The sequence below is a fragment of the Delphinapterus leucas genome, chromosome 2 (assembly GCF_059928025.1).
Source record: "Delphinapterus leucas isolate spDelLeu-1000000601 "Yukka" chromosome 2, BTC_Dleu_Yukka2, whole genome shotgun sequence".
In the NCBI taxonomy this organism is placed as follows: domain Eukaryota; kingdom Metazoa; phylum Chordata; class Mammalia; order Artiodactyla; family Monodontidae; genus Delphinapterus; species Delphinapterus leucas.
Window position 1 is genome coordinate 17,579,342 of NC_143130.1, and position 13,837 is coordinate 17,593,178.

At 37.4% G+C, this 13,837-nt stretch overlaps 1 protein-coding gene across 20 annotated transcripts in view; it reads right to left on the bottom strand.

Moving 5' to 3' along the window:
• PARD3 (par-3 family cell polarity regulator) overlaps nucleotides 1–13,837 on the bottom strand; it is a 642,085-nt gene that overhangs the window by 173,746 nt on the left and 454,502 nt on the right. For all 20 annotated transcript variants that reach the window (XM_089906476.1, XM_089906474.1, XM_089906475.1 and 17 more), the window contains one exon: nucleotides 7,054–7,164. In XM_089906476.1, the coding sequence (XP_089762602.1) occupies nucleotides 7,054–7,164 (111 nt within the window). The remainder of the gene's footprint in view (nucleotides 1–7,053; nucleotides 7,165–13,837) is intronic.

Consider the following 13,837-nt stretch of genomic DNA (forward strand, 5'->3'; position numbering starts at 1 on the left):
AAGTAATAACGTTAATTTCTTTCCTGCTGTCACTAAATTCATGCTAACGGTCTCTCTTCAGCTTGACATCAATTAATGATTTTCATTCCAGACTCGTTGCAGTGTTCACTACCCTTTTCTCTAATTAAAATGGATGATGCATGAGGAGGATAAAACACACAAGACTTCTGTTCTTGTAACATTTCTATTCATTAGAATTTTTGTTTTTACAATAAATGGCTTCTAGCACTAATTGCAGTAGAGTAAAATGAAAATAACTTTTTTATGACTATGAAGTATAGTTTTTCTATAGCCAGAAAAGATATAAGGCTTGAGAAGCACGACTGAAGAACAACTTCTCATGATGGAAAAATCAATGGTTACTTAAATTACTCTGCTGTATCCAAAATACTTCCACTTCCAAAGCTATGAAGCCTCAATATATGGAATGTATTGAATCATGCATTTTTTAAAAAGACTCCAAGAAGCAGAAAGTAACCTTTAATGATTTTAATATTAAAAAAACAAAACAAAACACTTTTAACATCTACAGAAGATAGAATATACTAATATTAGTTTAACATAAAAATTAAACTTCAGATTGCTACATATTAGATAAGGGTTACTATCTTCAAAAGAGTATTTAAGAGCTTGAAATCAACTCTTTTGGGAAACATTTGACCCCCAACTTATTGCACTACCATCCAGAAGCCTCAGTCTGGGAATAAATTTCCTGGATCTTTCCCCAACAATATTTCCTCTCTCTAAAAATCAGTATTATAGAAATTCGTCAAATAAAACCCAATTTCATGGCAGAATGAAATTTAAGCTACAAGGCAACTGGAAAAAACAGTTCGATTTAATAGCAGCCTGTGTTCAACTGAATGTTTTATTTGCCCCTCAAAACACTTCAGCAAATGGCAGATGTCAGAAATCTTCAATTTTCAGCTTACCTTGCTGGGCAAATCTAACTGCCACCTACCAAGATGTAAGCTGCCAATGAGGTGTCTATGCTGAATTCCCCAAAGAAGGCCAATATCCCACTAAATTTGAAAACACAGTTATAATTTTAAGTAGGATTTTAATATTTGTGTAATATTGGGGCAAAAGTTGATTTGAAAAGAAAAGCCTTCCACATTCTGAATGGGGCCTTAAACAAAATTATTGAGCAGGAACAACTGTTTTAAAGATACATTTGCATTCAAGGGAAGAAGGTAAGTTGTTGAAATCCACAGTGGTACCTTATAATAAATAGGCGGGGGGGAGTTAACTTTCATCCCTCAAAGCTAAAATGAGATAATAGCAGTTTTATAATATAAAATGGTTAAGAGTTGAAAAGGAGATAAAAGAACAGCATTCATAAGGCAGTACTAATCACTAATACAACCACAACTTTTCCAGAATCTAAGCAGTTACGAGAATGCGCACCCACCATGAGCCCTGTACCTGAGCGTGGATGTAGAATTTTTCCATTTTGCTAAATTCATAAGTTCTTGGGAACTAGATCTAGACCCCAAATTACCATCGCTATGAAGTGTTTGTTATTAACTCTAGCCCCCCAACCTCTTCCCTTCCCAAAGCTCTGTGGCCACCAACTTTCACAATTGATTATATGTCTTACGTTGATTTTTTAATATTATGAGGTTTAAATCTTTTCTCCCTCTTAACAAAGGCACGGAATCCCTGAGAGAGGAACAATTATAATAATAATAAAAAATGTATACCATCATTTTATGTACTTAATATACCGTGAACAACAAAAATTTCTCTTTTACACTAATAAAACGCTAGAATGATATTTCACTAACCAAAACACACACACATACACTCTCTCTCTCTCTCATAGATACTTGCTCATTCACTCACATCATGTTGGAGCTTTCACAAGCGTCAAAGCACCTACAATTATTTCCAACTCAAAGAGAAGCTACAATGCCAAATACATCTAAGACAGGTCTCATCAAAAATAAAACTGCCTCTCCTACTCCAGTTACAGACTGTCAATAAAATCTGTTCCAATTTGCCCAAGTATTGGTCTATTTTAGACTTCTACAAAGTTAATAGATTCTTTAAAAATTTGTTCACTTGCACAATAAGTTCTTAAAATATGTCTGATGAACTAATCTCATTGATTAGAATTGACTTTTCTGAAGGATTTAAGAGGTCAGAGAAAATATGAAGAACTCTGCTAGATGATAGAAAAATATATTTTTTCTAATAAAAGGTTAAATTTTAAAAGTCAAGCTGTGTTTGAATGACAATATGTGACCTGCATGCAAAAATTATCCAGGATATCTGGGTTCTGATGCTAGAATCTGGGGAATCTGAACACCAAGTTTCAAGCCAAAAGATGTGAAAATTGCTTATTTTTTCAGATGCACAGGGAATGCACCTATTATTGCTATACAGTTTATTCCTTCTGTAATTTCACTAATTTTTTATTCATGCATTTTAAAGAAACTTTACTACTACATTATGATACATATTGTTTAAATGTTAATTTCTGCAAAAACTAATAAACATATATCATCTTTGAAAAGGAGCTTATCAACTAAGAAAGACCACAAAAAAGTTTTTATCAAAATTTCAAGTACTTACTCAAAGCAGATATTGGGAACAGTTGGTAAAACTGAAAAGAGAAATGCCAGTGATTGGAAACTGGAGGCAAAAATGCCACACTCAGAACCGGGAGGGCACCACTACGGACCAAGATAGTTCAATGGCCAGGTATTGAAAGCACAAGGCTTTTAAGGGTGATTATCACTTTGAATAATGGAACATTTCAAGCCATAAGTCCTTAGAAGATTTATAAATAATCTTCATATTATGGAAGAATTTCATAAGAAATTCATTAACTTTTTCATGTCTCTACTAGAAGCACTCAGTCTCCTTGAAAATATTTCCAACTTACAAGGTAGATATAGATAATAATATCATCATGGGTATCCCCTGCTGAGTGACAACAAAATGTAAGCCAGTTAAAGTTATAAATCTCATTTAATAGAATGAATAACATATGAGGTAAATATTATTTGAGAACTGGGGAATTTGGCCAGTTATCACAGCTAAAATTTCATCTTTCAGACCTTATTTCCTTCTTTCTGTCCTTCCCTCCCATCCATCCTGTTCATACAACCTTGGCCTTGTTCCAGAAAACATTTAACATGATTTTCTAAAACTGTATGAAAATGCAAACTAAATCAAAATGAAAATAGCTGTTAACTATTGAAAATAGATGTCAGCTTTTTAAAAGTACACATGTGTGGAAATATGTATTTTATAGGAAAAAAATTAGAATGGCATAGACCAGTATGTTAACAGTGGTGTTATTACAGGCAAATTTTTGTTTTCCTGTTTTATGGGTTTTTTTTTCAAATTTTCTGTAGAATTGGAATTAGAATAAATTTAGAATTAGACCTTAAAAAGATACATGTTTTAGGGCTTCCCAGGTGGCGCAGTGGTTGAGAGTCCACCTGCTGATGCAGGGGACGGGTTCGTGCCCCGGTCCGGGAAGATCCCACATGCCGCAGAGCGGCTGGGCCCGTGAGCCATGGCTGCTGAGCCTGCGCGTCTGGAGCCTGTGCTCTGCACAGGAGAGGCCACAACGGTGGGAGGGAGGCCTGCGTACAGCAAAAAACAAACAAACAAAAAAAGATATATATATATATATATATATACATATATAGTTTTGCTGTACGCGGGCCTCTCACTGCTGTGGCCTCTCTCGTTGCGGAGCACAGGCTCCGGACGCGCAGGCTCAGCGGCCATGGCTCACGGGCCCAGCCGCTCCGCGGCATGTGGGGTCCTCCCAGACTGGGGCATGAACCCGTCACCCGTGCATCGGCAGGCGGACTCTCAACCACTGCGCCACCAGGGAAGCCCCAAGATATATGTTTTAAACAGATGAGAAACATGTGGGAAAGAGAGAATTGGAAAAAAAAAAAAAAAGATGTTTCAGGGATAAGATTCCCAAAACAGAAGCCATAAAGTAGAGGAAGGTCACAGCACTGGCTCAGAACTTGCTCACAGTTCTATGAAACAATCAACCCTGACAATCCCATTTAGAACTGTACCAAAGAGAATAAAGTCTAAATAAAAATAACTCGGAATAAATCTAACTAAAGAAGTATAAGACACTGATGCAAGAAAGTGAAGACAACAAAGACAGATGGAAAAATGTACCATATCCATGGATTGGAAGAATCAATATTGCTAAAATGACCATACTGCCCAAGGCAATCTAGAGTCAATCCAATGCCTATCAACTTAACAATGGCATTTTTCACAGAACTAGAACAAATAATTCTAAAATTTGTATGGAAACACAAAAGACCTCAAACAGCCAAAAAAAATCTTAAGAAAAAAGAACAAATCTGGAAGTATCACTCTCTCTGATTTCAAATTATACCACAAAGCTATAGTAATCAAAACAGTATAGTAATGGCACAAAAGCACACACAGATCAATGGAATAGAATGGTGAGTCCAGAAATGAACCCACACTCATATGGGCAATTAATCTACTAAAAAGGAGGCAAGAATATACAAGGAAAAGACAGCTTCTTCAATAAATCGTGTTGGGAAAACTAGACAGCTACATGCAAAAGGATCAAACTGGACTACTCTCTCCATCCATGCACAAAAATAAACTCAAAATGGATTAAAGACTTAAACATAAGACCTGAAACCATAAAACTCCTAGAAGAAGGCATAGGCAGAGCGCTCTTTGATATTGCTCCTAGCAATAGTTTTTTGGATATGTCTCCTCAGGCAAGCGAAACAAAAGCAAAGATAAACAAAGGACTATATCAAAGTGAAAAGCTTTTACACAGCAAAGGAAACTACATCAACAAAACAAAGAGGCTGCCTACTGAATAGGAGAAGATATTTGCAAATGATATATCCAATAAGGGGTTAATATTCAAAACAAAGAACTCAACATAAAAAAAAACAAAAAACAAAAAATACCTAAGTAATAAATGGGCAGAAAACCTAAATAGACATTTTTCCAAAGAAAACATACAGATGGCCAACAAGTGAATGAAAAATGCTCAACATCTCTAATCATCAGGGAAATGCAAATCAAAACCACAATGAGATATCACCTCACACCTGTCAAAATAGTTATTATCAAACAAATAACAGGTGTTGGAGAAGATGTGGAGAAAAGAGAACCCTTGTACACTGTTGGTGGGAATGTAAGTAGGTGCAGCCACTGTGTAAAACAAAATAGAGGGTTTTTTTTGCGGTACGTGGGCCTCTCACTGTTGTGGGCTCTCCCGTTGCGGAGCACAGGCTCCGGACGCACAGGCTCAGCGGCCATGGCTCACGGGCCCAGCCGCTCCGCGGCATATGGGATCTTCCCGGACCGGGGCACAAACCCGTGTCCCCTGCATCGGCAAGTGGACCCTCAACCACTGCACCACGAGGGAAGCCCTAAAATAGAGGTTTCTTAAAAGACAAAAAAATAGAACTACCGTATGATCCAGCAATTCCACTTCTGGGCATTTATCCCAAGAAAATGAAAACACTAATTCAGAAAGATAAATGCACCTCTCTGTTTAGCAGCATTATTTATAATTGCCAAGATATGGAAGCAAACTAAGTGTCCATCAACAGATGAATGGATAAAGAAGATGTGGTATAACAATGGAATATTACTCAGCCATAAAAAAGAATGAATTCTTGCCATTTGCAACAACATGGATGGACCTAAAGGGTATTATACTAAGTGACAGAGAAAGACAAATACCCTAGGGTTTCACTTATATGTGGAATCTAAAAAACAAAACAAATGAACAAACATAACTAAACAGAAACAGTCACAAACACAGAGAACAAACAGTGATTGTCAGAGGAGAGGGCGTTGCAGGGAGGAGAGAAATAAGGAGGTGAAATTGTCAGAGGTGAGGGAGATTAAGAGGTACAAACTTTCAGTTACAAAATAAATAAGTCACAGGTATAAAATGTACCGTGTGGGGAATATAGTCAATAATTATGTAATAGAGAGCCAGCACACAGCAACGAAGACCCAACACAGCCCAAAATAAATAAATAAATAAAAATTTTAAAAAAACCCAACAGAATGAGATCAAAGGTATCACTACTCTAGAATTATGGTAAGAATACCACACTTGGTCTTAGAGATGCTGGGTTACAATCCTAAACTGTGGATGATATTTAGCTTTATAGCCTTGATCAAGGCTTCTGATGCTCCTGATACCCCAGATTATTAAAAGTAAAAGAGGCATGGTAGCTCTTGCTATGGCAGCTTGAAATGAAATAGCTGCTACAGAGAAGCTCACTCCAAGCCTGCAAACTCTAATAATACAAGGGTGAGATGATTCTCTCATCCCCCCGCGAGTTATAATGAGAAAAATTCTAATTGCTCATAAAATGGTTTTCAAGTGTCTGCTTCAAGTAACTTCTCATTTATTTCACTGGTCTTTGGGTTCCCAACATGAAATGACTCAACAATAGATAATAATCTTTCTGGAAGAGATGGAGTAAAATTTAAGTAAAAAATGTCACACAAAATATGATAGCAAAATAGAAGGAGAAAAAAGAAATAGATGTCAGATTTGATAGGAAAACAACATAGTAAAAAACCAACAGCCTCCTCAATTCTTACTAGAAATCAAAATATTTTAAATGAGATATAAAAACTCAGAGTTTTATTTCCAGATGAGCATTTCTTTAAAAGTATTATAATATACTATATACTCATAGATGAATTAGACAGAATTTTACATATTTTTTGTGATTTTAAGTGATCATTCATTGATTTATTGATCATTAGTTGATTTATTCATCTCATATGCCCTACCATCTCCTATACAAAGATCTTAACTAAAACCAATAAAATTCATTTTAATGCCTCAAATAAATATAAGGTTTTTTCTTTCAATCGTTCTTTATGTTGTATTCATCCAACCATCAGTATCTGGATTGACACAGAAAAAAACAAAAATAAAATAAATGCAATTTCTTTATATTAAAAAGAAAAGAAAGAAAGAGTAGAAAGGAACAAAAGAGCCTCCCTCTAATAAGGTTCAACCAAATAACTGAAATCTACCTTTCCTGCTCCTGCTTCATCCGTACTCTCTCCTCTTCCGATGTAAGGGAGTCCTGCATTTTTATTTTACCCGTTTTCTCAATCTTGTCATCTTTTCGATGTTTGCCAAACCTGTTGATAACAAAAAATTCTAACTTGTCAATATATACACAACGCGTTGTCGTTCTTTTGGGATGAAGACCTATGCACTCAATGAAGTGTGAGCATCCTCAAAATGAGGCCCCAGTGTCTCCTGCCCAGTATTAATATTTTCAATCAGATTACTTTAATCCTTTTTAATTAGAACTTTCCAGAGAAAACCCTTTTTGGAAATGGCCTCCATACCCATTTTTCTTTAGGCAACACAAAAATAACAACAAAATTCTTGCAGTTCATTCTTACTAAACACACAATCCATAAATGTATAGAACAGAGTGCCGAGTACGTCAGGTGTGGAGGATAAAACTCTGCATCAGAGTGGGGTTCTCTTAGGACTGCAGAATGATAATCCACAATCATCTTTTTTTTTTTTTTTTTTTTGCAGTACGCGGGCCTCTCACTGTTGTGGCCTCTCCCGCTGCGGAACACAGGCTCCGGACGCGCAGGCTCAGCGGCCATGGCTCACGGGCCTAGCCGCTCCGCGGCATGTGGGATCTTCCCGGACCGGGGCACGAACCCGTGTCCCCTGCATCGGCAGGAGGACCCTCAACCACTGTGCCACCAGGGAAGCCCCCACAATCATCTTTTTAACGATCTCTCCATAAACAACTATTCTTTATTTTCACAGTTTTATTGGCAACATTCCTCATAGTCTAAACACTGACAAACAAGGTCACATTTGCAAGGTTCAAAGTAGAAAGGATAATTTACACTGTGATCGTACTTTGGGCTTATTAAACTGAAAGCTTTAAGGAAGTCTCAACAAATACTGTTCCTAAATCTGATGAAAAGCTATCGCCGAATGTGGCATCTTTGACTTGGAAATCTGTATCTGATCAAAAACAAACATGAGAAACAAACACGCAATTCAAAAACAGTGCACACACATTTCCACATATGGGCACTGAATTCAAGGCTCTCCAAAAAAACACTAATATTATTCCCTTCGGGCACCCAAAATACCTTAGAAACCTCAGACTTGGTATCCATTCTTTTTCCTGCTCTGTTACTTTTTTCTACTTTTCTCCAGACCATGTTGCCTGGAAGGCATGTGTTCCATCCCCTGAAATAATGTTCATCTGTAGTGATTTGGTCACCAGATGTTTCAAAAAAGAAATCTTTTATAGACAGTTACTCAACTAAGCATTCATAAATATATAAAGTATACCAAGCATTTTCTGAGCACAAAGTAGGAATCTGGCTTATGGTGACAATTAATCATATTGAGAAATAGATGAGTAAAAGAGTTGGTCCAAAGCTGATATAAAAGAGAAAAAAGTATCTCAATTACTGGTGTGGTTGGGAGCATGTGTCTTTCTTTTCTGATATAAATCTGATGTCAGATACTGGTCTATGCAGGAAGTGTACATGGGAATATCTCATGGGTTCACCAAAGTAACACTATGTTGGAAATAAGTAAGGGAAAGCATTCTCAAGATATTAAAATAGAAAAAAGTTAAAGTCTCACCACCACTATTCCTTCAAAATTATGTGTATTATTAAATGGCATTGAAAACTGCCTGTAAAATTAACTTCCATAAAGCAAATCTACCCTTAACTTTTAATGTTATTTAGAAATTAGAAGATCATTTCAGTGGTAAAAAAGAAGAAAGAAAAAAAAAAAAAAAAGAAAAGAAAAACTCCCTGGGAACTTAAGCCCCGAAAATGATGATGTCTCACAGGGGAGAAGCTATGTACTATGCTTTTAAAACTAATAAATACAAAGCATTAAAAATAAAAACTTTCTCTTTCCGTTGTTTTTGTCAATATATCAATAATGCCTAAGAGTTAAGCATAATGATTGTCTTTATAGAATGAATTAATAAATGAAAGAGCAAACATAAACAACTGATACGTCCCAGGAGAAGCCAACATTTGACAAAAATTTATTGAGCATCTAAGGACAGGGCTAGACAAATTCATTGGAGTGTCATCAGCACGTAGATGGTATTTAAAGCCCATGTGAATCCCATCATGAAAATTCTGCAACACTGAGGCACCTGGAAATATAAAATGTATTAAATTCTAACTTCAAGAAAAGCATCAAGTTCAAATCTTAATACATGACATTTATTTTTTTTTTATTGGAGTATAATTGCTTTACAATGTTGTGTTAGTTTCTGCTATACAATGAAGTGAATCAGCTGTATGTGACATTTTACTTATAATACAGATTCCTAAAGGTAAATCATTTAACCATTTAGTTTTTCAGTTCATAAATATCCTTCAAACAATACAACGTTGCCATATTGACCTGTTTTGTTTGTGTTGCTGGTTCACATTCTAGATTACATACATTCAACCGTGTACCATATTTGAGAAACACTACCATGATACAAGATATATCATCTATCTTTACCAAAAGGTACAGTTTAATCTTCCAAGAAGAATCTGCCCTTTGAGTTAATAATGTGGGGAAAAACTGACATGGTTGACTTTCCCATGTTTTAAAGCAGTTTCGATATTTTCAACCCAAAACCTAACACTGAATTTAATCAGCTATTGTTAAAATCTTTTTTTAAATGGTCTTCGTCCTATTTTGTGAAGAAAGTTTCAGTTTTCTATCTCAGTCTACCAACTTTCAGTTTTTTATCTCAAATACACATGATTAAAAAGAAAAAAAAACAAAAAACCTACGAATCCCAACTCATATTTAGGAAGTGAATTTTTTTCTCATTGTATTCGATGCCAAAATATTAGTTTCCTCGGCTGCCTCATCATCATCAGAATATACTATTTTATTATTTGTAAATTTATTATCAAACTGTTATATTTTCCTTTTAAAAACTAGAGTTTCAAGATTAATGTATGAAAACCTGAACAAACCATAGATAAAATGTTTACAGGTTAGCATTTGGACACTTCCCTTAACGCCTGCTTTAGTTAATAAATTATGTGATTTCTTTAAGGCATTCCATAAAAGCACAGCACATTACTTGTTAACTGGGGTAAAAATGGATCCCTCAGATATAACTTTCTGACAGAATGAAATAAAGACTGTAAATGAAAAAAATATATCAACCATTCTAGAGTATAAAAAGAAAAAGGAATTAGCTATATCCTCATCACTCTAATTGCCAATCTAGTCTAATGTTCATCTTAATTTATAGTCGCTTAATTCTTTCTGAAAGGGGGACAGGGGAGGTCATTGAAAAATTTCAGCTACACATGTGCTCACAAAGTCAATTTCACAGCTGAAATCAGTAATCAACCTATGAAGACAATCATTGAATAGCAAGATGCTTAGAAACTTGGAGGACATCAATTACACTTATTTTATTATCTTTTAAAAGCCACAGATGAATTTCAAATGGGTCATTTTCCAAGGAACAGCATAGCTGAAAAAACACTGTGCTAACAGTATGTCCAGGAAGCAAAGCCATTCCCAGCAAAGAATCAGTTTCACCAGCTGCCTTCTGACCATCCCATACACATGTTCGAAGAGAAATGTCTGCCACGTCTAGAAGGACTTCTTGGTCAAATCTCAGGATGTATTAATACAGTAGAATGGCCTTTCTTCTTCTTTTTTTTTAAATAGAGACAAAAAGAAACATAGAGAGCTTGAGAAAAAATTGAGAGGGAAAAATTTCTCTACTGATACTGCCCCATGGAGACAGAAGGGACAATGAAAAAAGTGCCAACAAGCCACTGAAGACTCCTTTCACAGAAGGATACAGTGGATGAGCCCGTCTTATCAGAGTGAAATTGATTGCAACTTTGCTTAAACATATGGCTTTCTTCATAAAGGATACAGCGATGTTTCCATTCAGCTAATCTCCAAGTAATCTGCCCAAAGGGTTCTACCATGACGTGCTACAAATGAGATCATTGCCGTCTGCCAGATCAGCCATATATATTATTATTATTGCAAAGAGTGATGGGCAAGATGTGCACTTGAATGCGGGAAGAAACAAACAAACAAACCAACAGTCACAATGGATTGCAACAAAATTCTGCTGGTTTTATACAGAAAGAGCCATCATGAAAAATTAACTGATAAGAGTTTTGTGCTTTTCAACCATCATTTTGGTTTTTAGCAAATTAACCTCATTCTCTCTGTGGTAGAAGTAACACTGAACTATTTTTACTATATTTTCTACTGCTACTAAAATTAGAGACCTTTAGGAAAGATTAGGCTGAATGATAACACACAGCATCCTGCTATAAATAAAATAAAAATAAAATTGGTTTTGTAATGAAAGGGCTTTTCCTAATATCATATTTGAAAACACAATAGAGGAAAAAAGAAAGTCTAAAAAATCTGCTGCCATATTTAAAAATAGATGAACAGACTATCTAGAACCAATTATCTTGTAAGTTTTGAGAAATAATTTTTAAAATAAGATTTTCTTCCAAAATAACTCACTGAAATGTCACCTAGAAGTCTGGTATTTCTCTTTGCTATAAGACTTGTATTACTATTTACCCTAAGAAACATATAGGTTAAGTGATAATGCTTGGCTGGGGAGAGAAGTGAAAATGGCACAAATCCAAATTCAGTGTCAGCTACCAGAAGCCTTGCGTTCTCCCCCCACACCCAACAACTCCCACACTGGTATGGTCAACACAGTCTTCTAACTCCATCCCCTGCCCTATGTTTTCCCCTAATTTCTACATATGTGCACCATCACGTGATTTAATCCCCCCTTTCTCCAGGAACTCGCTGTCTCTTTCTGGAACCTTCCAGTTTCTGGTGGACACATGTGTTGGTACAGCCATTGTGCTACCCTGTCTTTGACCACTGCCTGCTATACTAATGCGCCAGGGCCCTAAAGATCCTTGAGAGATGCCAGCTGCCCAGTGGGCCAAGTTCAAGAACCTGTAGAGCAAAACCGAAGACCATGTCCTGTGCCATTCCTGCATCCCCATCAGCAACCTGTATGCCTCAGGACACACGTTCACTCAAACCAAAGCAAAATCACCAGCTTTTAACCTCATTCCTATGTAGTCCTTTGAGTGATACTTTTCCTAAGTGGTTCTGGATCCAAGTTTCTCTACAAACTCTTTATCAGTTAAATCTCGTATAATCTTACCCTACATTCCTGGTGCCAGCGGTGACTCCCCTTAATTCATCACCCCGGTGATGAACTTAGGACCTGATTTTTCCCTTAAAGCCCTAAAAGGCAGCTGCTCTAAGTTTTAGCTAAAGAAAATAAAAATCTAGCCACGTGTCTCTGCAGACTGTTCTAGTGCACTCCTGTCCAAGTACACTGAAGCTCCACATGCACAAATGTCTGAAGATGGAAGCCTAGAGACGAGTCACCTTGTCCAATGTCTTCATTTGACAGACAAGGAAATTGAGGCCCAAGAGGTCTGCATGCAGAGCTGTGCAAAGTCACCTTGCGAGTCAGGAACAGAGCTCAGTTCACCTCAGTGAGTTTAAGAGACCTTGGTGGGGGCTTCCCGGGTGGCGCAGTGGTTGAGAATCCGCCTGCCAGTGCAGGGGACACGGGTTCGAGCCCTGGTCCGGGAAGATCCCACATGCCGCAGAGCAATGAAGCCTGTGCGCCACAACTACTGAGCCTGCGCTCTAGAGCCCGTGAGCCATAACTACCGAGCCCACGTGCCACAAATATTGAAGCCCGCGCCTAGAGCCCGTGCTCCACAACAAGAGAACCCACCACAATGAGAAGCCTGCACACCACAACAAAGAGTAGCCGCTGTTTGTGGCAACAAAGACCCAATGCAGCCAAAAATAAATAAATAAATTTATTAAAAAGACAAAAAAAAAAGAGACCTTGGTGGGTCTGAACTTGGACACTCCTAGAGAAAATGAAATTCCCGGACCCGTGAAGTTCACTCCTAAGTGAGACGTAGAACTGAGCACCTGTTGTAGGCTCTTTTGCTCACTTAACAACACTTAACTAGAATTTATTGAATTCTTCTTTATGTATACTTGATCTCATTGATTCCAATAACCGGCATATGAGGTATGTGTTCTTCAGGGGAAACCTCAGGAAGCACAGGGCGATTTAGTGATTTAACAGGTCATCTAGCAAGTAAGCAGCAAAACCGGAATTCCGGCCCAAGACTCTTCTTATTACCACACCCAGCCACCTCCAAATCGGCCAGTCACTCTATGCTTTTATACTGAGAGCATCTGGTTAAAACATCTTGGGTGAAATCAATGAGATAAATCTTGTATTGCTGGGCAGCAAGGAGGTCCAAGGGACACTGTTCCTGCATGAACTTTTCTGTGAAGGGCAGGAGTTCAGACGCAAGGTCAAGAACTGATTCTAATCATTGGAAAGGATCACACAAACTGCCATGTACTCGTTTTTAGGACGTTGCCAGTATTTCTAAGTGCAGCGATGCTCCAGAAGTCAACGCTGTCTGCGTTACGTATGCAAATCATGCCGGGCGACAGCAGAAGCGTGTCAAACCGCCCAAACCCAATCAGAGGGTAAGACAGCAAGAAGTCCCTGCGTGCATTTCTCTTGTACGATGATGTGCTCGTGGTTTCTGGCCCTACCTTTTGTGTGTGTGTGTGTGCACCTCGGCCTCCATTTGATAAATGAGGGGAAAAGAGTCCTTTCTAATGTGTCCTTCCCATACAGGATCTTCCATATTTCAGTGACATTTAAAGAAATTGCTACCATGATTGTGTACCGATTGGCTCAGCAGTGGCTTGTGGCAATGCTGGATC